This window comes from Notolepis coatsorum, assembly GCF_963971535.1.
Source record: "Notolepis coatsorum genome assembly, chromosome: 3".
Lineage (NCBI taxonomy): Eukaryota > Metazoa > Chordata > Actinopteri > Aulopiformes > Paralepididae > Notolepis > Notolepis coatsorum.
In genome coordinates, this window is record NC_140167.1 from 195,414,418 (window position 1) to 195,436,348 (window position 21,931).

Sequence of the window (21,931 nt, forward strand, 5' to 3'; positions counted from 1 at the left end):
TAAGTGTGGGGTCCCCAAAAAGAATCCTAAATAAAATGGGGTCGCGCTATGAAAAATGTTGAGAACCCCTGCTCTATTTCATTAGCACTAAAAGTGAGGTTTCTTTATTGTATCAGAAACTTCAGACATCTTTCAAACGAGTAGAAGTACTTTCCACCACTGTGTGTGTGGTTTGTTTCTATGTAATTGTAATGGGTATAATGGACTCTTTCAGCAGCTACACAACCAATGAGTCATTCTTCTAAAAACACCTTTATTTTCCCCAAAGGGCAAAGGCTCATCTCTCAGCAGTATTTACATCATACAGTACAACTTCATTATCTGTACAACTCCCTTAGGACAACCCATTAAGAATAGAAAATAAAAATCAAACCGCAAGTGGTCAAGCCTTACAGAGGACAACCAATACGACAAACATAGTTGGATAAAACACAAGGGCAGTTTCCCTGGCACTCACTCGGCTGAGCTTGGTTCAGGGAAAGAGCCCCAAAACTAAATCGATAAAAAAAAAAGAAAAAAAAGAACGAACTTAAATAATGTAACACAATGAGGTTGTGAAATGAGGAGGATGCCGTTTCAGGCTTGTCTGAGGCGTTTATGACCCTGTACCGCGAGTGGACGCATTGCTTATTAATTACTTGATTTGTAAACAGGGGGAGATTAGCTCTCTCTCCAGGGGTCTCCTGGCCGTCCTGAACCCTTATAGACGTGGCGGAGGCCAGAGAGATGGAGGGAGGTGTCGGGCCAGACGAAGGACCCCATATCCTGAGCCCGTGTGTATGTGGTCGGAGGCAGGAGGGTGGGGTGGTGTTCTGGTGGAATGTTATTGTGGAATGGATGGCTCGGTACCACTGCAGTACCGACTCCCCGCTTGTTGCTCCGCTCTGTCTTTCTCTGGGCGGCGCTGGAGGCTCAAGAGACTTCAACACCCAGAGGCCTCCTCTCAGCGAGCACGCACACACACACACATGCACACAGAGCTTCTTAATTCACAAGTGAAACACAGACACATCTTATCGTACAGAAGCTCTCACATCCACATGCAAGCAAAATACACTTTCTGTAATTCTCTCTCTCTCTCTCTAACACACACACACACACATAAACACATGCACACAGAGCTTCTTAATTCACAAGTGAAACACGCACACATCTTATCGTACAGAAGCTCTCAAATCCACATGCAAGCAAAATACACCTTCTCCAATTCTCTCTCTCTCTTAACACACACACACACACAGCTTCTACATCAGGCCCAGGAGCCTCACAGGTTAGTCTCGTCCCATGTTGGATCGTTCATGGTCTTCAACACCCTCCTCACGACCTTCTCCAGGTCTTTCCTCGCTCTCTGCTCTTCCTCTAAAGACCTCTTCATCTTCTTGTTGTCCTGGTGTGGAACACAATCACGTCATTAAAGGTATAAAGAAACAACAAATAAATAAAAAAACATCCTACTACTCAAATCAAAGGAAATGCTCAATTAAAGCTGCACAGTACAGTTTTGTGGTGGAAATAATGTACCTCTGAAAAGTCATAATATAGTAGGATATACCGCATCCTTAGTGATGGAGGAAAAGGGGAATCGTTTCGAACATTGAAGCTAGAAATGATCTGATTGGCTGTGGTTGTTCCTAACCTGCCGCAATATTTACCATACCAAGAAGTAGGGCTGTAGCCTGGAAGACAAGACTTATTTGCTACCGCAAACTGGGCCTGGACTTCGAGCCACCTAGACCCATTTCAGTGGGCGGGAGTACTTCCCTTGACAGACAAACTCTTTCAGCCAATCAGCATTAACAAGTGTAGTCCAGTCGGAAGAACGGCGGAAACATCTTTTCCGCAGAGAAAGTCCACCAGTGCATCCTGGTGTTCTTGTTGAATTGCCGTTATTGAGTCTGTTTTGTGCTATAACTGTGCTTATGTTATGGTTACGTTAGCGTTAGGGATGCACCGATATGAAAATTTGCCACCGATACCGATTGTTCAACTAACACAATCGGCCGATACCGATATTTGTGGCAAAAAATATTTTTTTTATTGAATTTTCTTTTTTTGTATTTTTTTTGTATTTTTTTATGAAACTACTGTATATTTGTGTTACAAATTGTGCTCACCGATATTACTTCTCCTCTTTACTTACTTAAAAAAAGGAAACATCAAGAAATAGCACTGCAGCTAGATACTAGTTCTCCCAGTATGGTCTACCGGCTGGGCTGCAGCTGGATACTATTGTCTACCGGCTGGGCTGCAGCTGGATACTATTGTCTCAACCAGAGTCTCAACCAATGAAATTTTGATTGACAGTCGATTCTGCCAATTACGTCACACACCGCTTGCACCCGCCTCTGCTGTTACCACCAATCGGCAAGCGCGTATACATTTTTTACTTCCGCTTTTGTCCGCCATTGATTTTGACGAGAGAGGTTTTCTAGAACAACAACAATGGCGGCGCGCCAACGTTTAGCTTTTAGCTCCGCAGGATGACTTAAACGAAGCATAATGATTTTACTGCAACGATTGTTATAATAAAACAAAGCCTTTCTATACATGTGTCTGATTGAAAACTTTATTAACAGATTGCAGAATGGGTAAAACTCATCGGCCGATACAGATACCCGACCGATACATCGGTGCACCCCTAGTTAGCGTTAACGCTCTTTGCTTCGAGAGACGCCATTACCATTTTGCCAGCAGCGGCTTGTATTTCATGTGATCAACTACGCCTGCAGGGGTGGCCAACCAGTCAGAGACTAAGAGCCACAAAAATTACTGTGGTACCACAAAGAGCCACACCATATACCAGCGTTTCTCAACCTTTATTTCAGTCACGGCACCCTTCATGTGTTTATAGGTCCCACCCTCTGGCCCTGCTCCGGAAGGTTGGGGATCTCACCCTCAACATAGACGGCTGCTCCATCTGCCCATCCCCAAAGGTCCGCAACCTGGGCGTTATCCTGGACTCCACCCTTTCCTACCAAGCCCATGTCAGTTCCGTCACCAAATCCGCCTTCTTCCACCTCAGAAACATATCCAGACTCCGACCATCACTTTCAGACTCCACAGCTGAGACCCTCATCCATGCCTTTGTAACCTCCCGCCTGGACTACTGCAACGGGGTCCTGTCCGGGGTCCCAAGCAAAACCCTGGACAGGCTCCAGTATGTTCAAAATTCAGCTGCCAGGGTTCTAACCCGCACCAAACCCTGGCAGCACATCACCCCTACCCTCATCCACCTCCACTGGCTCCCCATCAAATCCCGCTTCACCTACAAAACCCTCCTGCTCACCTACAAATCCCTTCACGCTCTGGCACCTCAGTACCTCACTGACCTCCTCCACCCCTACACTCAGTCACGGTCCCTACGATCAACGGACACTGGTCAGCTCTCCATCCCCCGAACCAGACTGCGGACCTTCGGGGACAGAGCTTTTAGTGTGGCAGCTCCCACCCTCTGGAACTCCCTCCCTGCAGAACTCTGCACCGCCCCAACTCTGAAAAAACAACTCAAAACCCACCTCTTCAACTTGGCCTTTAACCCCTAATCTCTCACTTTATATATATGTATATGTTGTGTCTGTCCACTGTCTGTTACTTTGTTATTCCCCCCCCTTGAAAGGCGCTATATAAAATAAAGTTATTATTATTATTAATGTCTTTTTTATTTGGGCCTCACAGGGTTAACCTCTTAAGCCCGATCGGTCCGGTACTGGACCGCAAATGACATCAGGCCATAAATCCATCTCTACAGAATGTATGAATTAATGTTGCGTTTTCTTTTCAAATGTAGCCAAGAGTAAAGACACTAACCCTGTCAAAACAGCAGTCAAAGTGTATATATTTTCAGCATTACGTTTGTTTACCAATGATTGTAACTGTTATTAGTGAAATATATGATTATAGAAATCTCAGGGCATTGAGTTGGAAACCAGCGCATATTGACGGGAGGAAGTGGCACCGCCAAAAGTGAGTGTAGTCTTTTGAAGGAAGAGACCCAGGGCTTTTGATGAACTTTAGAATTTCCAAAAACGACCCTACCCAGCTCACGCCAGCCCCTGTCAAACATCTGACTTCTGGATTAACTTTTTTTATTTCTCTTATTTTTCGGGATTATCTCCCACAAACCTGAACGTTATTGCCATAATACAGAACACAGTTTGTTTCTCTACCTTTCTGTGAACGTCTAGCAAAAAACGGCATTGCAATCTGATGAAACATTTGAGAAATGTACATTATAAAAAAGTAACTGTACTTGTGAATCACGCCTGGTGATACTAAATCCAGATTGAATTCTGCCATTGGAGAGGGGAGATTTGGCCCGATCCATAGATGTGCGACTTGGCCATAATAAGGTAATTTATAGGCCTGATATTCTATAATCATATTTCAAATTGCATGTGTCCGGATGGCAGAATTCAGTACTGTATCTACAAAACCTTCTGTTTAATCATCTTTCCTTTATTAATTTGCTTAGATTTTTCAGGTCTGATACATTTTTGCATGGTGTTATTCAGTCAAAGATTAAAAAAAATATGTATATATAATGGAATTGATTCTCCTTTGGTTCATTACAATTTACTCAAGCCTAGTGTTAGATCCTGATCAAACTGGCCAGTATCACGTCTTCGTCTGTTTGGCTCTCCATCCAATTCCTCTGCGTTGTGTCATTTTAATGGTCCTGACGTCTCCGACAACTGGCTGATAAAATCCTTATCTCTCCCCGTTAGTACCATCCGCAAACCATAATAATTCTCCACCGCCGTAAGAATTCGACACTTCGACAACGTGAAATACCTTACAAGGAAAAGCGTGGTTTTATTTGATAAACAGAAACCTCAGCTCAGATGTTAACAGATTGTATTGTCCTTGAAGAGTCTATTCTAATGATCTTTCGGTGTGTTCGTCTATCGTCCTTTTGTTATTCAGTCCAATAGTGTTCAGGCCTGGTCTTTAGCCTAACCCTCCTCGCGTTAGCCGAAGCTAATGATGATGTGGCATTCTCCCCCCCCCCCCCCTCCTCTCTGTGATGAGAGGAGAGAGTGTCTTCTGTGTGATCTCAGTCCTACTCGCTCTTGGTCTCCCAGATTTCTAGTCTGCCTTACACCCGGAAACACCGTTCGACTTATAGATCTTCGTCGTAGAAACGATAGCCCCGCCCCTCGTCTGGTTGTCAGGGCGACGGGCTGTCATGACAACCGCGTTTAACCTTTACACACACTTCAAAACGTTTCTCTACTGTTTCATTAAAGATGTCACCGCTCTCCCTCGCTCTGGGAGACACTCGCTATCAGTTTGTTCTTACAAGGAATGCAAAACGGCGGCACGGTGGTGTAGTGGTTAACACTGTCGCCTCACAGCAAGAAGGTCCAGGGTTCGATTCCCGCTTGGGGACCAGGTTTCCATGATGCCAGGTACCCAGGTGGGGTATCTCCCAGGCCTTTCTGTGTGGAGTTTGCATGTTCTCCCCGTGCTCGCAAGGGTTTCCCCCCCCGATAAGATAAACCCAATGGAAAAACATGCACAACAACAGATCGCTAACGCTGTGGCGTCCTTGACGAAGACGGACAGGAGCACTTGGATTGGTCCCCTGGCGCGGCTCACGTTGACGCCTGTCTGCTCCCGGCTGCCCTTGGGGGGGAAGGACGACGGGATGGGTTAATCGCAGAGACGAATCGCATCGGCGATTCTAAAGAGACAATGCATGAGTGTGTGTTCCGGTGTGTGTGCTAAAAACTAACCGCTGTGTGTACCGCTAAAAAACATTGAGTGTCGTTGCATGCCGAATAAAGACCTCTGCAACAGGTCCTGCATTATTATTATATTATTATTATTAAAAAACATTCGGCTGGCTGCTAAACATTCTGCTGGCTACTGCCTCTGAACCGCTTCTTCTATCACCGTCTTCCATGCACATTTCGATCTCACCGTTTTAGCTGTGATCATCTCCCCCCAATCTATACATCACATACATTGAAAAAGCACCCCAAATCCTTCATTCCCCCCTTTGATTCTTAATCAACCTTCAGAATCAACAGACTACTTGGTTTTTCAATTAATTATACACAAAAATACTCATAACAATGAGGGCCCCGCCGTCTGCTGTTCCATTACCCGCATCACACCCAAACCAGAAAGGATAAACAACGGTCAGGCAGGAGAGAGAGAGAGACAGAGAAAAACACAGATTGCAACTTTTCAGACGACACACCTAAACCCTTCGGCCCCCCTATTAGGTACACCCCACGTCCAAATCAGAGCGCTCCCTTCCCTCTTACAGTACACCTCCCATCTTGGGCCGGTCCCGTCTCCTAGGGCAAGGGCCCCTTTCAGTGACGGCTCCTTTCCTGAGCTGGTCCCCCTCCCAGGGCGGTCCCCTAGGCAAAAATGTCTCCCCTGGTCTGCTACTGCTCAGTGTCTCTGGCTGTCCTCTCCACATCTGCTCCTCCACCGCCGCCAACTCCTCTCTCTCGTCGTGGATGATCTGTGTACCAGGCTGCGGTGCCTGGCCCCTGCGGCTTCCTCCTCCTCCAGTCTGTCTCCTGGTCGTCTCCACCGCTGTCGGTGTCTCCCCCCGCTGAAAGCAGAAACACAACACAGGCAGTCGTCTGTACATTCGACTTCCCTTGTTTTGCTATTAGTCTACCACCTTCTCCACACCTATTATCCATCTTACAGGGCGGTTCCCTGTTTGTTGTCTTCCGGCGTGACACTTGCAGCTTCCGATACCCACTCCGCGCAACTCTTCATCCCAGTTTGACCCCCAGCGCGCGCCAGTTCTTCTGGTGACGTGTCTTCTGAAGACCCTGCCTATCTATCAGGTGTGAGAAGGCCCCACTGGAATTCAAACTCCCTCTTTATTCCATAATTAAAACCATTCAAATAACTGCACCATCTTTCTGTGCAATTCTTATTTAATCCATAATTAACCCATTCAAATAACTGCACCATCTTTCTGTGCAATTCTTATTTAATCCATTGTATAATTAAACTCTATATCTAATATTATTATTATAATAATAATCCACTCTCTGTGCTCATTAGATTCACTATTGAATCACTCCCCCACTCCGCCACTAGATGGTAATACAGGCCTATATCTAAATATTCCCCTATGGGTAATGAAAACTCCCCAGCACTACCCCCTCTCCGCCACTAGGTGGCGACCTACTCCTCCTCTAAGGTGGTTTAGTTGACGTGTCACTTCCTGGTTCTTATCTGTTATCTCCTCGTGGCTCACGGCCATCTTGTAACATCCTCCTCGTGGCCCCTTTTGCGGCCATCTTGTCTCGCTCATAATGGCTACTCTCTCAAACAAACAAACAAACGCTGCCCTTCCTTCCAAGGCCTAAAAACGCCGCTGTTTTTCCTCTCTTTCCTATCAGGGGACGCTTCTCCCGGACTAAACTCTTGCTTATCGGACATAATACACAATTTAAGGTAAATTCCCGACCGACTTTCCTCCCGTCAAAACAAATTCCGGCCGTCTTGAGACCACAGCGACCAGTTTAAGGTGGGCCGTCTCAGGCGACAGTCTTGTCATAACAATCCCGCCATAACAGATTTCAGTCTGGTTCAGCACCCCCCCCTCTCCTCATCTCTCTCATTATGGCTCCTTCTGCCCTATTTTGCTTTCTTTCGTCATCTATGACTGTTTTGGTTCCCTTTCAGATAACGCCTTCGATTTTCAAAACAAAACTGTGCCGCTCTGCTGTTATTCAAACACACTATTACAGCTGGCATTCTCTCTGTGTCAAACTAAATATGTTTACGTTTACGGATGCACTATCCGTTCGTTTTTATTTGGCTTAAAAGATCAAAACAACCACGTGTGCACAGTGAACTCACATCTTTCTCCTAAGCGCCGTTTCTCCTACAGCGCTGGTCCGCCTCATGACCGCTCGACTCGCCGCTCTCTCCCAGGGCTGGCCGGCCTTGCTTCGATCATGATTCTCCCACACACGATGACTGTTGTCCACTGTCGCCCCATTATTGAAAAAGCCTTTATCCGTTGTTCTTATCTCTTGCAAATCCGGCTGTCATCATCGGCAACCAACTGTTCCCGTTGTATTTATCTCTTGCAAATCCGGCTGTCATCGGCAACAACTGTTCCCGTTGTTTTAATCTCTTGCAAATCCGGGTCACGGCACCAACTGTTAGATCCTGATCAAACTGGCCAGTATCACGTCTTCGTCTGTTTGGCTCTCCATCCAATTCCTCTGCGTTGTGTCATTTTAATGGTCCTGACGTCTCCGACAACTGGCTGATAAGATCCTTATCTCTCCCTGTTAGTACCATCCGCAAACCATAATAATTCTCCACCTCCGTAAGAATTCGACACTTCGACAACGTGAAATACCTTACAAGGAAAAGCGTGGTTTTATTTGATAAACAGAAACCTCAGCTCAGATGTTAACAGATTGTATTGTCCTTGAAGAGTCTATTCTAATGATCTTTCGGTGTGTTCGTCTATCGTCCTTTTGTTATTCAGTCCAATAGTGTTCAGGCCTGGTCTTTAGCCTAACCCTCCTCGCGTTAGCCGAAGCTAATGATGATGCGGCATTCTCCCCCCCCCCCCCCTCCTCTCTGTGATGAGAGGAGAGTGTCTTCTGTGTGATCTCAGTCCTACTCGCTCTTGGTCTCCCAGATTTCTAGTCTGCCTTACACCCGGAAACACCGTTCTACTTATAGATCTTCGTCGTAGAAACGATAGCCCCGCCCCTCTTCTGGTTGTCAGGGCGACGCGCTGTCATGACAACCGCGTTTAACCTTTACACACACTTCAAAACGTTTCTCTACTGTTTCATTAAAGATGTCACCGCTCTCCCTCGCTCTGGGAGACACTCGCTATCAGTTTGTTCTTACAAGGAATGCAAAACATTCGGCTGGCTGCTAAACATTCTGCTGGCTACTGCCTCTGAACCGCTTCTTCTATCACCGTCTTCCATGCACATTTCGATCTCACCGTTTTAGCTGTGATCATCTCCCCCCAATCTATACATCACATACATTGAAAAAGCACCCCAAATCCTTCACTAGTAACATACACAATATTTCTGACACTGGGAATACATTCCCTGAGATCCATAGATGTCCCTAGAATCAGACACCAAGAACATGCTAATGAACAGTTTAAAAAAAAGTCTGTAAATGTTTATTGTTTATTCTACGTCTTATGGAATGAATGAATTTTTTTTAAATATATTATAATAATTATTTAAAAAAATGTAATGGAGGGAGGAGCCACACATTGGCAGGCAAAGAGCCGCATGTGGCTCGCGAGCCGCGGGTTGGCCACCCCACTACGGGAACCAATCAGGGGCTGCGTTCTACTGGGGGACAGAACAGCCATTGGAACGCAGTTCCTGATTGGCTCTGATTGCATTGCAATGTCTGGAAATCGGTGTGAATATGAGGAAGGCCAGTCTGTCTGTATTGCAAAAGTAGAAAGCTTCCAGGCTAGTAGGGCTGGGCGATATGGCTCAAATATATCACAATATTTTTCTTAGTTGACGGTATAAATGTATATGACAGTATTTCGTTTTTCAGTACAAATTACAATGTGATAAGACATTATTTATGTCATCATCTTTTACTGCAATTGTCATAGCGTTATAACTTATTTTATAAAAAATTATAATAATATCTATATATTTTTTTATACTGCTGCAAGGAAAAATTTGGAATCAACTTCAAAATATATAATATGTTTATTTTTTACAACGTGTATATATCGTGGGTGACGGTATAGTAAAAATCCATACCTTTGCATGGGACCCATGACCGTATACCTTCATATTCCGTATACCAGCCATACCAAGAAGCATATTCTAAGTCCAATGTTTTTTTTTTGTCGAAATTAGAAAAAATAATCCAAGCATTTGTAGGTAATAATTGTAGTTTCTCTCCCAGAATCCCACAGTGCAGCTTCAGCAATAATCTAGAACTTGTTTTTTTCTAAGCAAAGTGCAGTATTGAAACTCAACACCCACATAGCTTCTACACAATAGAAAAGCGGTAGAGTGTGAATGTCTGAACTATTCAAACCTCTCCATTTCCTTTCAGCTAGAGGGGTTTTGTAACACTTACATGGAACAGGGGGAAGCAACTACCCTAGTTTAAAAACATAGGAGAGTAAATTTTTTACATTTAGCTCTCTATACACTAGGGTTGAACAATTCAATAACATTTGATAAAGGCGGCTGGGTGGCGTAGCGGAGATTGGACTAGTCACCAATGCAAGAGACTCCGGTATCGAATCCCAGTCTCAGCATTGCCTTCGGCTTGGGCCGGCCGTCATACTGGCTCATTTGGCAGAGTCAGCGGGTCCTACTAATCACCCCAAAATACCCTAAAGTACCCCAAAATACCACAAAGTATACCCCAAAATACCAGGAAATACCCCAAAGTACCCCAAAATACCCCAAGGTATACCCCAAAATACCCCAAAGTATACCCCAAAGTATACCCCAAAACACCCCAATGTATACCCCAAAGTACCAGAAAATACCCCAAAATACCAGAAAATACCCCAAAGTACCCTAAAATACCCCAAAATACCCCAAAGTATACCCCAAAGTACCAAAAAATACCAGAAAATACCCCAAAATACCCTAAAATACCCCCAAAGTATACCCCAAAGTACCAGAAAATACCCCAAAGTACCCCAAAGTACCAGAAAATACCCCAAAATACCCCCAAAGTACCCCAAAGTATACCCCAAAATACCCCAAAGTATACCCCAAAGTACCCCAAAATACCCCAAAGTACCAGAAAATACCCCAAAGTACCCTAAAATACCCCAAAGTACCAGAAAATACCCCAAAGTACCCCAAAGTATACCCCAAAGTACCAGCAAATACCCCAAAATACCCTAAAATACCCCAAAGTATACCCCAAAGTACCAGAAAATACCCCAAAGTACCCCAAAATACCCTAAAATACCCCAAAGTATACCCCATAATACCCCAATGTATACCCCAAAGTACCAGAAAATACCCCAAAGTACCCCAAAGTATACCCCAAAGTACCAGAAAATACCCTAAAATACCCCAAAGTACCAGAAAATACCCCAAAATACCCCAAAGTACCCTAAAATACCCCAAAATACCCTAAAATACCTAACGTGTGCGGACTGATGACGACATCAACTCGAGACATTCGCAGCAGCAAAACAAGTCTATTAATAGCCCGTCCATCGGCGCCGGGCATAAGAAGTTAATTAAACTTGACAGACATTATATCGACGATAATTATCGATATCGCAATAACGTTTTTGGCCATATCGCCCAGCCCTACCCCAAAGTACCAGAAAATACCCCAAAGTACCCCAAAATACCCTAAAATACCCTAAAGTATACCCCAAAGTACCAGAAAATACCCCAAAATACCCTAAAATACCCCAAAGTATACCCCAAAGTACCAGAAAATACCCCAAAGTACCCCAAAATACCCTAAAATACCCCAAAGTATACCCCAAAGTACCAGAAAATACCAGAAAATACCCCAAAGTATACCCCAAAGTAGGGCTGGGCGATAAAACGATAACGATATCGCGATAAATTATTTCCTCGAAATAAACATGAAACGTGGTCGCAAAGTTTCGATATATCGATTTTCCAAGTACTAACAACCAATCAGTGAAGGAGATGGCCGACAGCGGAAGGAGACCCGCGCTGCACCTCTGGGTAGAGAGGTAGGACTCAAGTAGTAAACAAGGCTGGCTAGGATAATTAGCTTGCACAGCGCTATTTTATAGTTTACGTGCCGAGTGGGTGTGTGGCGTGAATTCTGAGGCCACGGTTATAGTAGTGTGGGGTATACGGTGGACGTCGTTGCAATGTATTGGGGCGGAACAGAGTATTTTATGGTGATATTTAGTACATTGTAAACAAGGCTGGCTAGGATAATTAGCTTGCACGGCGCTATTTTATAGTTTACGTGCCGAGTGGGTGTGTGGCGTGAATTCTGAGGCCACGTTATAGTAGTGTGGGGTATACGGTGGACGTCGTTGCAATGTATTGGGGCGGAACAGAGTATTTTAGGTGATATTTAGTACATTGTAAACAAGGCTGGCTAGGATAATTAGCTTGCACAGCGCTATTTTATAGTTTACGTGCCGAGTGGGTGTGTGGCGTGAATTCTGAGGCCACGGTTAGAGTAGTGTGTGGTATGCGGTGGACGTCGTTGCAATGTATTGGGGCGGAACAGAGTATTTTAGGGTCATATTTAGTACATTGTCATGGGATACACCGCTTGCTCTGATTAACTGCTAACGTGCGCGGACTGATGACGACATCAACTCGAGACATTCGCAGCAGCAAAACAAGTCTATTAATAGCCCGTCCATCGGCGCCGGGCATAAGAAGTTAATTAAACTTGACAGACATTATATCGACGATAATTATCGATATAGTTATATGAAAATAATTTTATAATTTTATTGCGATAAAGTTTTTGGCCATATCGCCCAGCCCTACCCCAAAGTACCAGAAAATACCCCAAAATACCCTAAAATACCCCAAAGTATACCCCAAAGTACCAGAAAATACCCCAAAGTACCCCAAAGTACCCTAAAATACCCCAAAGTATAACCCAAAATACCCAAAAGTACCCCAAAATACCCCAAAGTATACCCCAAAATAGTATACCCCAAAGTATACCCCAAAATACCAGAAAATACCCCCAAAGTACCCGAAAATACCCCAAAATACCATGCAAAGTGCCTGGAAATATACCACAAAGTACCACAAAATTCCTAAAATGAAAAACTAAAATGTGCACATTTTGTGTAATAGTGTAATAGTGTGTAATAGGATCCTGCCAGGATCCTGATGAGAGTCCGTAAACACGATCACATAACCCCCATCCTCCACTCACTACATTGGCTCCCCGTCTCATCCCGGATCAACTACAAAATCCTGACGATCACCCATAACTGCATAAACGGACACGCACCCCTCTACCTTCAGGAACTCATCACTCCACAATCCTTCTCCCGCACCCTCAAATCCGCAGGTAGCCTGCTCCTTCAGGTCCCCAATACCCGGCTGTTACGACCCTGGCTCAAAGGCACGCAACCTATGTGCAAAACCCACACCAAAACCCGTGTTTAACTCAAAATACTACTCTAACAAGGAATTACTGGAACAAACTAAAGAATAAAGAATGAGAGAACGTGACAAGTCTCTGCTTCCACACTATTCTCCAGCCACAGACAGACTGCATGTGTGTCTGAAAGGCTGGTTTTAACCTCCCAGCAGGTAACCAATCAGCAGCAATTAGCTAATTAGTAGCCCTCACCTGCATGCCCAGTGACACAGGACTGATCAGGCTCATGGTACATAACACATCCGCCACCAAACTGGTTGCCCAAGAGGCAACCACCACACACCAAACCCATAAACAAAAAAAACTGTGACCCATTAGTTGCCAGGGCCACTACCACTACAGCGATAACGGGCCGGCCCCTGTCGAACACGACGGGCAAGCTAGACCTCACAAAAGGTTCCGCCACTGCGGTATATGGCTGGAGTGGGGCAGGCGCCTCCTCCCCTGAGGCGTAAGACTTAGGACCCCGTCGACAAACCAAGACCTTATCATATATGAGCTCCATTTCAACAGGCCCCTCCACCGATACCGACCTGTCAAAAATAGACTGCAAACCAAAATCAATCTGAGAACTAAGCTCACTGCGCTCAACAGGACAGAACACAGAAAAACAAAAACCATAGATCTCTGATACCACCACCGCGCCCATATCCATCCCACCTGGCACTGGCAGTTCAGGATACTGCAAACCGTGAACATTAGGATGTACCGCCTCAGGTACAGCCCCACCGTCCCTGGAACATGGCAATACATCAGTCACAAAAGCGTCCGGAACACCATCTAAAATGGCGTCGCACAAAATAACATTGTCCTGATCAAAATGGCTGCCACTCAACAGACCAGGTCGCGAAGGCGGCTCCTGCTCCACAGGACACAGGTAACTAGGTTGACTATCACACCTAGTGCATGGCAGAGAATCAGTGTGGACACGTGAATCAATGTCAGAATCATCAACTGACATACTGGGACCATCCCTGCCCACAAGTGAAACATCAGGGACAATAGAGCTACTGTGGGAAGGCTGGCAGCCTAAGTCAGGGCTAGTAGCCTCTTCAACTAGAACGGTGTCACATGAATCAACAGCATCTCTCATAGCATCCTTCCCACACTCATCCTCCAATTCGTTCGTGGCCTCAGCCACCGTACAGGCTGGGAAGACCTTGAAACACTGCGCTGCCAGATCATCTCCTGCCACATGCCTCTCCGGCACGCATGTCAACTCTGGTTTCACCACCGGGCCTAACACAAAGGCACAATCAAGAGAATCATTATGCCGAGGTACATCCACAGTGGGCTTTCCAAAATTCTCAACAGGTACACTTTTCACTTCAACAAAGAATGTGTCACTAAGTGTAATGTCCCAAGTCGAAGTATCAACAACATCACTTTTGTCCTTTGACATTGCCCGTGTCACAACTGGAGTAGCCAACACTTTGTCACCAGCCAAATCATTCCCTAGAATGAAGGACACCCCTCTTATGGGAATGTGAGAACCCCCACAACAACATTGCCTGATACTAAGGGAGAATTGAGTGTGACCTCATGCAAAGGTGCATCCACAAATCCACCTCCAAAGCCACGAACAACGACATCGGAATGCAAAGAAGACTTTTCTAAAAACGGCAAAATCCCCTCCAGAATGAGGGACTGAAAAGCACCGGTATCTCTCCAAATTTGTATAGCTCTAGCTCTTTGTCCACACGTTTGATACTTTCCCCATCATCCCCTAACGTTGGCATAGGTGTTCTGCATATGGTTTCTACCAGACCCACCGTTCTGACATTTTTCTGTTCAAGCACCGGGCACCCAGCAACGATATGACCAGGCTCTTTACAGTAGAAACATATAATCCCTTCTGGGAATGCACCAGCAGAACCACCCCGCCTAGGAGGTGAAGTTAACTGACCAGCAGACACAGGTTTTGGGAAACGGCCCCCCTGAACAGGACGCCTATCCTTGGACTCAACACGGTAGTCCTCCGCAAAAACGGACTTGTGTGTCAACACAAACTCATCAGCGAAGACAGCAGCGTCGCCTATCTTCGATACCCTATGGTCGTTTAGATGAGTGGAAACGGTATCAGGAACACATCTTTTAAATTCCTCTAGGAGAATCAACTGTCTAAGCTGCTCTCTTGACTCTGCTTTTTGAGAGGTGCACCACCTGTCAAACAGGTTCTCCTTCTCTTTTCCAAAATTCAACATACGACTGTCCCTCCGACCTGCGATAACCTCTAAAACGCTGACGATAGGCCTCGGGGACTAACTCATAAGCCCTCAATATGGAAGCTTTAACCAGCTCATAGTCAGCACTTTGTTCAAGGGACAAAGCAGTATAGGCTTCTTGCGCCTTACAAACAAGAACACACTGCAGCAGCAGCGTCCAGGCCGCATCAGGCCACTTCAACGGGGTTGCCACCCGTTCAAAAAGGGGAAAATACCTATCCACATCTTTCTCAAAAAAAGGAGGCACCATCCTAATGTTTTTGCTTACATCAAAACCGAAACGCGACTCTGAATGCAGAGCACCCGCCTGCAAGGCAGCATGCTTATACTCAAGCTCCTTCTGCGCACGCTCGTGCTCCAGCAACATTTGTTTCTCCTTAAGCTCACGCTCCTCTCTCCTCTCCTCACGCTCGTGCTGTAGCTGTCTTTCCTTAAACTCTAACTCTCTAAGCCTCCACTCACCCTCCGCCACACCAGATATTAGCGGAGACACGTCAGAAACAAGAGGCTCCTCCACCCTCGCCACAATCACCTGCTCCCTAATGAGTAAAACCCTCAAAGCACTCAAGGCAGTTGGTTTCAAACGTTTCTCACTGGCAGTAAGCTCTACCTTGTAGTGCACAGCAAGCTCTACAAGCTGTTCTTTGGAAAACCTATCCAACATATCATGAGAAGGGTGATCAACAAAATCCTTTATGGAAGCCATCCCTACTGCAGTCACCAAAAAGCTGCCAAAAGCACCCTAGCATACACACAATCTACCTAAAGAACCACTAAAGAAACACTAAAGAACCACTGAAGAACCACGAAGAACCACTAAAGGACCACTGAAGACACACTACAGAACCACTGAAGACACTACAGAACCACTGAAGAACCATAAAGAATGCTAATGCCAATACTAATAACCATAAGGAGACGCGGTGGAAATGTGTGCTCTACTGAGCGCACCTTTCTAATTTGCAAAAATAAATAAAAAAAACAACCACCCTGAAATAAATAGATGTGCCATACGCGCAGGAGGTCAGGTGCTAACAGGTAGGCTATCCAAACACTCAAAACAAACAAAATAAATACAACAAACAAATTCAAACAGGTGCCCCTTCTAACCTGATATGACTACTTACGCTTCTACATCTAAACTGCAGTCAAAACGGCCCACCACATGTCTACCCTAAAAAACACTAAATCAGGCCCTACCACACTACCTGTGTTTTCTGGCCCCCTATCCTACCTACCCTTAAACTAATGCCCTGTAGACCTAACCCTCTTCAACCACACCTGCTACCAGCCAAAGATCATATTTGACCATCCACCCGTCAAGTACATGGTATGGTACAAGACAAGTAGATGGTACTAATCACTTCTCTGACTGCCCCAGGAGTATGTGGTGCACAGGAAGCTAACAAACAACCAGAAAATAATGTCCCTACCTACATGTGGTGTGCACTAAACTATATATTTTAACAGCATTAAGTAGTCACATCAAATTACAAACAAATAAGGGCATACTCACCTGTTTGATGAACGGCTCAAGCCCCCACGTTACACAACATGTAACGAACACCACCCACACCATAGCACCACGACACACCATGCAAAACACAAAAAAAAACACCAACAAATTCTAGGGGTATTTCCAAATTCACTCCCGGACGAGCGCCCAACTGTTACGACCCTGGCTCAAAGGCACGCAACCTATGTGCAAAACCCACACCAAAACCTGTGTTTAACTCAAAATACTACTCTAACAAGGAATTACTGGAACAAACTAAAGAATGAGAGAACGTGACAAGTCTCTGCTACCACACTATTCTCCAGCCACAGACAGACTGCATGTGTGTCTGAAAGGTTGGTTTTAACCTCCCATCAGGTAACCAATCAGCAGCAATTAGCTAATTAGTAGCCCTCACCTGCATGCCCAGTGACACATGACTGATCAGGCTCATGGTACATAACACCGGCTCTGCACCATGGGTGACCGAGCCTTCTGCACGGCTGCACCACACCTGTGGAACAGCCTCCCCATCCAGCTGAGGGCACCACAGAGCCTGGACTCTTTTAAAGCAGGCCTGAAAACCTATCTGTTCAAAAAGGCCTTTAATTGTAAATGGCTGCTTTTATCCAAAGCGCTTTACAATTTGTTACTCACATTTTTACCCATTCACTCACATTCACTCACACACCGATGGCGGAGGCAACCATGCAAGGTGCCAACCTACTCATCGGGAGCAATTAGGGGTTAAGTGTCTTGCTCAAGGACACATCGACATGCTGCCCGGGAGGAGCGGGAATCAAACCGGGAACCTCCGGATTGCCAGACGACTGCTCTACCTCCCGAGCCACTGTCGCCCCACTGTCTGTTTATACTATGTTTTTAATTAACATAGTTAACACAACTTATTTTTATTCTGTATTTTATTTAATTTGTTTTACTAATAACTTTTATTTCTATTTTTTTAACTGTTTTAACCATGTAGTGTAGCACTTTGGGATTCCAGCGAACAAAAAGTGCATTACAAATCCAATCTATTATTATTATTATTATTATTATTATTATTATTATTATTATTATTAATAGTGTAATAGTGTGTAATAGTGTGTAATAGTGTGCTAGTGTGCTAGTGTGTAATAGTGTGTAATAGTGTAATAGTGTGCTAGTGTGCTAGTGTAATAGTGTGTAATAGTATAATAGTGTGTAAGTGTGTAATAGTGTCTATTACACTATTACACACTAGCACACTATTACACAAAATGTGCACATTTTAGTTTTTCATTTTAGGTATTTTGTGGTACTTTGTGGTATATTTCCAGGCACTTTGGGGTATTTTGGGATATGTTGGGGTATACTTTGGGGTATTTTGGGGTACTTTGGGGGTATTTTAGGGTATTTTGGGGTATTTTCTGGTGTTTTCTGGTATTTTGTATACTTTGGGGTATTTTAGGGTATTTTGGGGTACTTTGGGGTATTTTGGGGTATACTTTGGGGTATTTTAGGGTATTTTGGGGTATTTTCTGGTGTTTTCTGGTACTTTGGGGTATTTTGGGGTATTTTAGGGTACTTTGGGGGTATTTTCTGGTACTTTGGGGGTATTTTGGGGTATACTTTGGGGTATTTTAGGGTACTTTGGGGTATTTTCTGGTACTTTGGGGTATTTTATGGTATTTTGGGGTACTTTGGGGTATTTTGGGGTATACTTTGGGGTATACTTTGGGGTATTTTGGGGTATTTTCTGGTACTTTGGGGTGATTAGTAGGACCCGTCTCAGCGGGTGGAAGTCGATGGGTGGGGATTGGACGTTGTGGACAGCGACCCCTACAGGTCGGTTGGGAGATGCCTGCACAGCAGAGACAGGAAGTGGCGAGGGTAGTGTGAGATTTTGGGGTATTTTGGGGTATACTTTGGGGTATTTTGGGGTATTTTCTGGTGTTTTCTGGTATTTTGGGGTATACTTTGGGGTATTTTAGGGTATTTTGGGGTATTTTGGGGTATACTTTGGGGTATTTTAGGGTATACTTTGGGGTATTTTGGGGTATACTTTGGGGTATACTTTGGGGTATACTTTGGGGGTATTTTCTGGTATTTTGGGGTATACTTTGGGGTACTTTGGGGGTATTTTGGGGTATTTTCTTGTACTTTGGGGTATACTTTGGGGTATACTTTGGGGTATTTTGGGGTACTTTAGGGTATTTTCTGGTACTTTGGGGTGATTAGTAGGACCCGTCTCAGCGGGTGGAAGTCGATGGGTGGGGATTGGACGTTGTGGACAGGTCGGTTGGGAGATGCCTGCACAGCAGAGACAGGAAGTGGCGAGGGTAGTGTGAGCCTCCCACGTGTTACTCCTCGCCAATGAGAGTCCGCGCTGGCAGGCGAAAAGATGTGACAGGCTGCCTCCACATGTATCGGAGGGGACGCGTGCAGTCTTTTACCAACACACTTGCAGTTCCACGTTCGGGTTCCGCGATCTGATTGGCCACTGCCGTTTCTCTCTGCGGCAATCGCGTTACGCCTATTTCTGCCTAAGACTACACGCTGCCGGGGAGCCTCCCAGGCAAAACATAATAATGTAACAGCGACACGAGGAGATTTATATTTAATACCAATAGACAGAGCTCAAATCCCTCTCGAGTGGATCAAATCCTCCGGCGCCTTCTGCCAACACATCCGCTGGAGATGCAGGAGGAGGAACATATAGCCAAGAGTGTCTGAGTTATATGGGTCAAGATTAGATCAAATGCATCTTTTACCTCTGGTTCAAAGGGGCACGCTTGTGCACAGGCATCACAACAGGAAAGTACAAGGTCACAGTGGATGTTTGAATGTTTGCGCTACACTTGTATGACTATCTTGGAAGGACACAGGTGGATGAAACGGCGCTCCTCCAGACAAAAGAACGGAGGTTCATTTGAAAATATGGCTTATAGCTCTAGCTTTTGATGCTGAGCTCATATGGGAAAGGTGCTCTGCATACCGAATGACACCTCAGAGAACTGAAATCAGAATCCCTTCTAGCAGAACCATGCCCACTCCTCCCTTATAGTGTAATTATATTGAAGATCCACTAATGAATCCACTAATGAATGACGTGAAGTAACCACATTTAGATTATTACAATTCTATTAGATTTGTTTAGATTATACTTTTTTATTTTTTTGGGACACATTCCCTGGCAGAGCACAGAGCCAGGCTGCGTGAACACTTTAGGCAACCAACATGCGCTTCCGCATTGCTCTGAATTGCTCCGATTGGCCGAGCGCGCGCATGAGCCGCGACGCGCTCCTCAGAGGCAGGAATACTAAGCTCCCCCTTAAGCTCCAGGAGAGAGGAGAGAGGCTGAAAACCCGCAGTTCTTGCCCGACTGATGGGAGCCGAATCCCGGATCCGATTTTTCTGATGAATACCCCCAAAACATGGCGGTCCCGAACGCATGGAAGTATTGATTGCGCCGTAACAAATCATTAAAAAAATATACCGTTAACTGGAATATGTTGTGCCTTTACACATATGTTGGATTATGTAATTGGTTTGTCATGACAAACTAATAAAAAAATCGCGATTTACCCGGTGGCTACAACAACACACAGTGACTACATTCATCATTGTTTACAATGAACGGAAATCGCGATTTTTTATTAGTTTGTCATGACAAACCAATTACATAATCCAACATATGTGTAAAGGCACAACATATTCCAGTTAACGGTATATTTTTTTTAATGATTCGTTACGGCGCAATCAATACTTCCATGCGTTCGGGACCTCCATGTTTTGGGGGTATTCATCAGAAAAATCGGATCCGGGATTCGGCTCCCATCAGTCGGGCAAGAACTGCAGGTTTTCAGCCTCTCTCCTCTCTCCTGGAGCTTAACACTTTCACTGCCACTCACGAGATATCTCGGGTTTCCGATAGTTATGTTGAAAGCCACTCACGAGATTTCTCTGAATTATTTTTATTTTTATTTTGAAATCATATTGCATCACGCAAGCCTACCCTAGTATACCCGAGCGCCGCCGGCGATCAGATGTGGAAAAAAGCGCCCCCTATCGTCTCCCAGATGACATAAGGGATTTTGGAATGGACTCAATGAAAATGGATGGGGGAAAAAAATCCTGTACTCCACATTTTCCAGTCCACTGATGCAGCCGGGGTTATCACAGTTCATTCTGGAGCCTCTGAGACCCGCGGAATCATGTACTGCACTGTACACACGTTGGATCCATACACTTATTGATTTTTTCGAATGGTGATCAGGAATTGGAATATACCAGTTGGATACCATTTGATGTCAGGTAAGGAATCTATGTTATCAGTGTTAGGATAATCAGACTAATTTTGATGAAGATATAAGCTGTTTTGTGAAATGGGCTCTTTCGGTTTCACTGTAAAAGTCCAAGAGGAAATGAACACGGCGATTATCCGTGAGCGGCTCGAATGTGCTTGCGTGCACGTATAATATTGATCATCTAGCGTTTATTTGAAAACGATTCATAAATAGGCTGACAAATATCAACGTTCTGGAATATTCCAGTAAAAGACGATTATCATAGAATGGTCTAGAATGAACTGTTTTTTACCTCAAAACGGGTGCTTTTCAAAATGCTCTCAAACGGAAATGAAGCGATAAAAAACCAATCTGCCTTGACAGCACTGACTGGAAAAGGATTCTTTGATAAGCGACGGGCAGATTAGACACATAATTTAAAACATAGATTAGGCGATATTAAGCGTAACATTGGTGCCGATGGTGGCATTGAAGCGCTAACCTCTGGCGCCACCTCGTGGCACTCAAAGTGTTAAGGGGGAGCCGCGCTCGGCCAATCAGAGAAAAAGACTACACGCGGAGGGGACACGTGATGCAAGGCTTCTATCCTCTCTACAAACCGACCAGTGGGGGGCATAGTCGAGCAACGTTCAAGACAGGGGGGAGGGGAGCATTGGATACACGAAATGGGATGGGAGAAAAAAAATAGAAAATAAGGAGAAAAAGCGGATCAAAAAAAAATATTAACATTTGATAAAAATCGCAATATGATATATGCAATATCCACAAGGCAGGAGGCAAAAATATTTCATAAAAGGCTAAAGATAAAGATGTCAATA

General features: G+C 44.8%; 1 protein-coding gene across 3 annotated transcripts in view; it reads right to left on the minus strand.

The window, feature by feature from the left end:
* Window positions 1-314: 314 nt before the first annotated feature.
* The window catches only part of LOC311224760 (rho guanine nucleotide exchange factor 7-like), a 99,917-nt gene continuing 78,300 nt past the window's right edge, over window positions 315-21,931 (minus strand). The window contains exon 18 of one of the 3 annotated variants that reach the window (XM_084309864.1): window positions 315-1,387. In XM_084309864.1, the coding sequence (XP_084165990.1) occupies window positions 1,265-1,387 (123 nt within the window). In that variant the 3' untranslated portion in view covers window positions 315-1,264. Of the gene's footprint in view, window positions 1,388-4,993; window positions 5,626-21,931 lie in introns of those variants that run through there. The other 2 variants (XM_084309862.1, XM_084309863.1) reach the window with 2 other exon arrangements.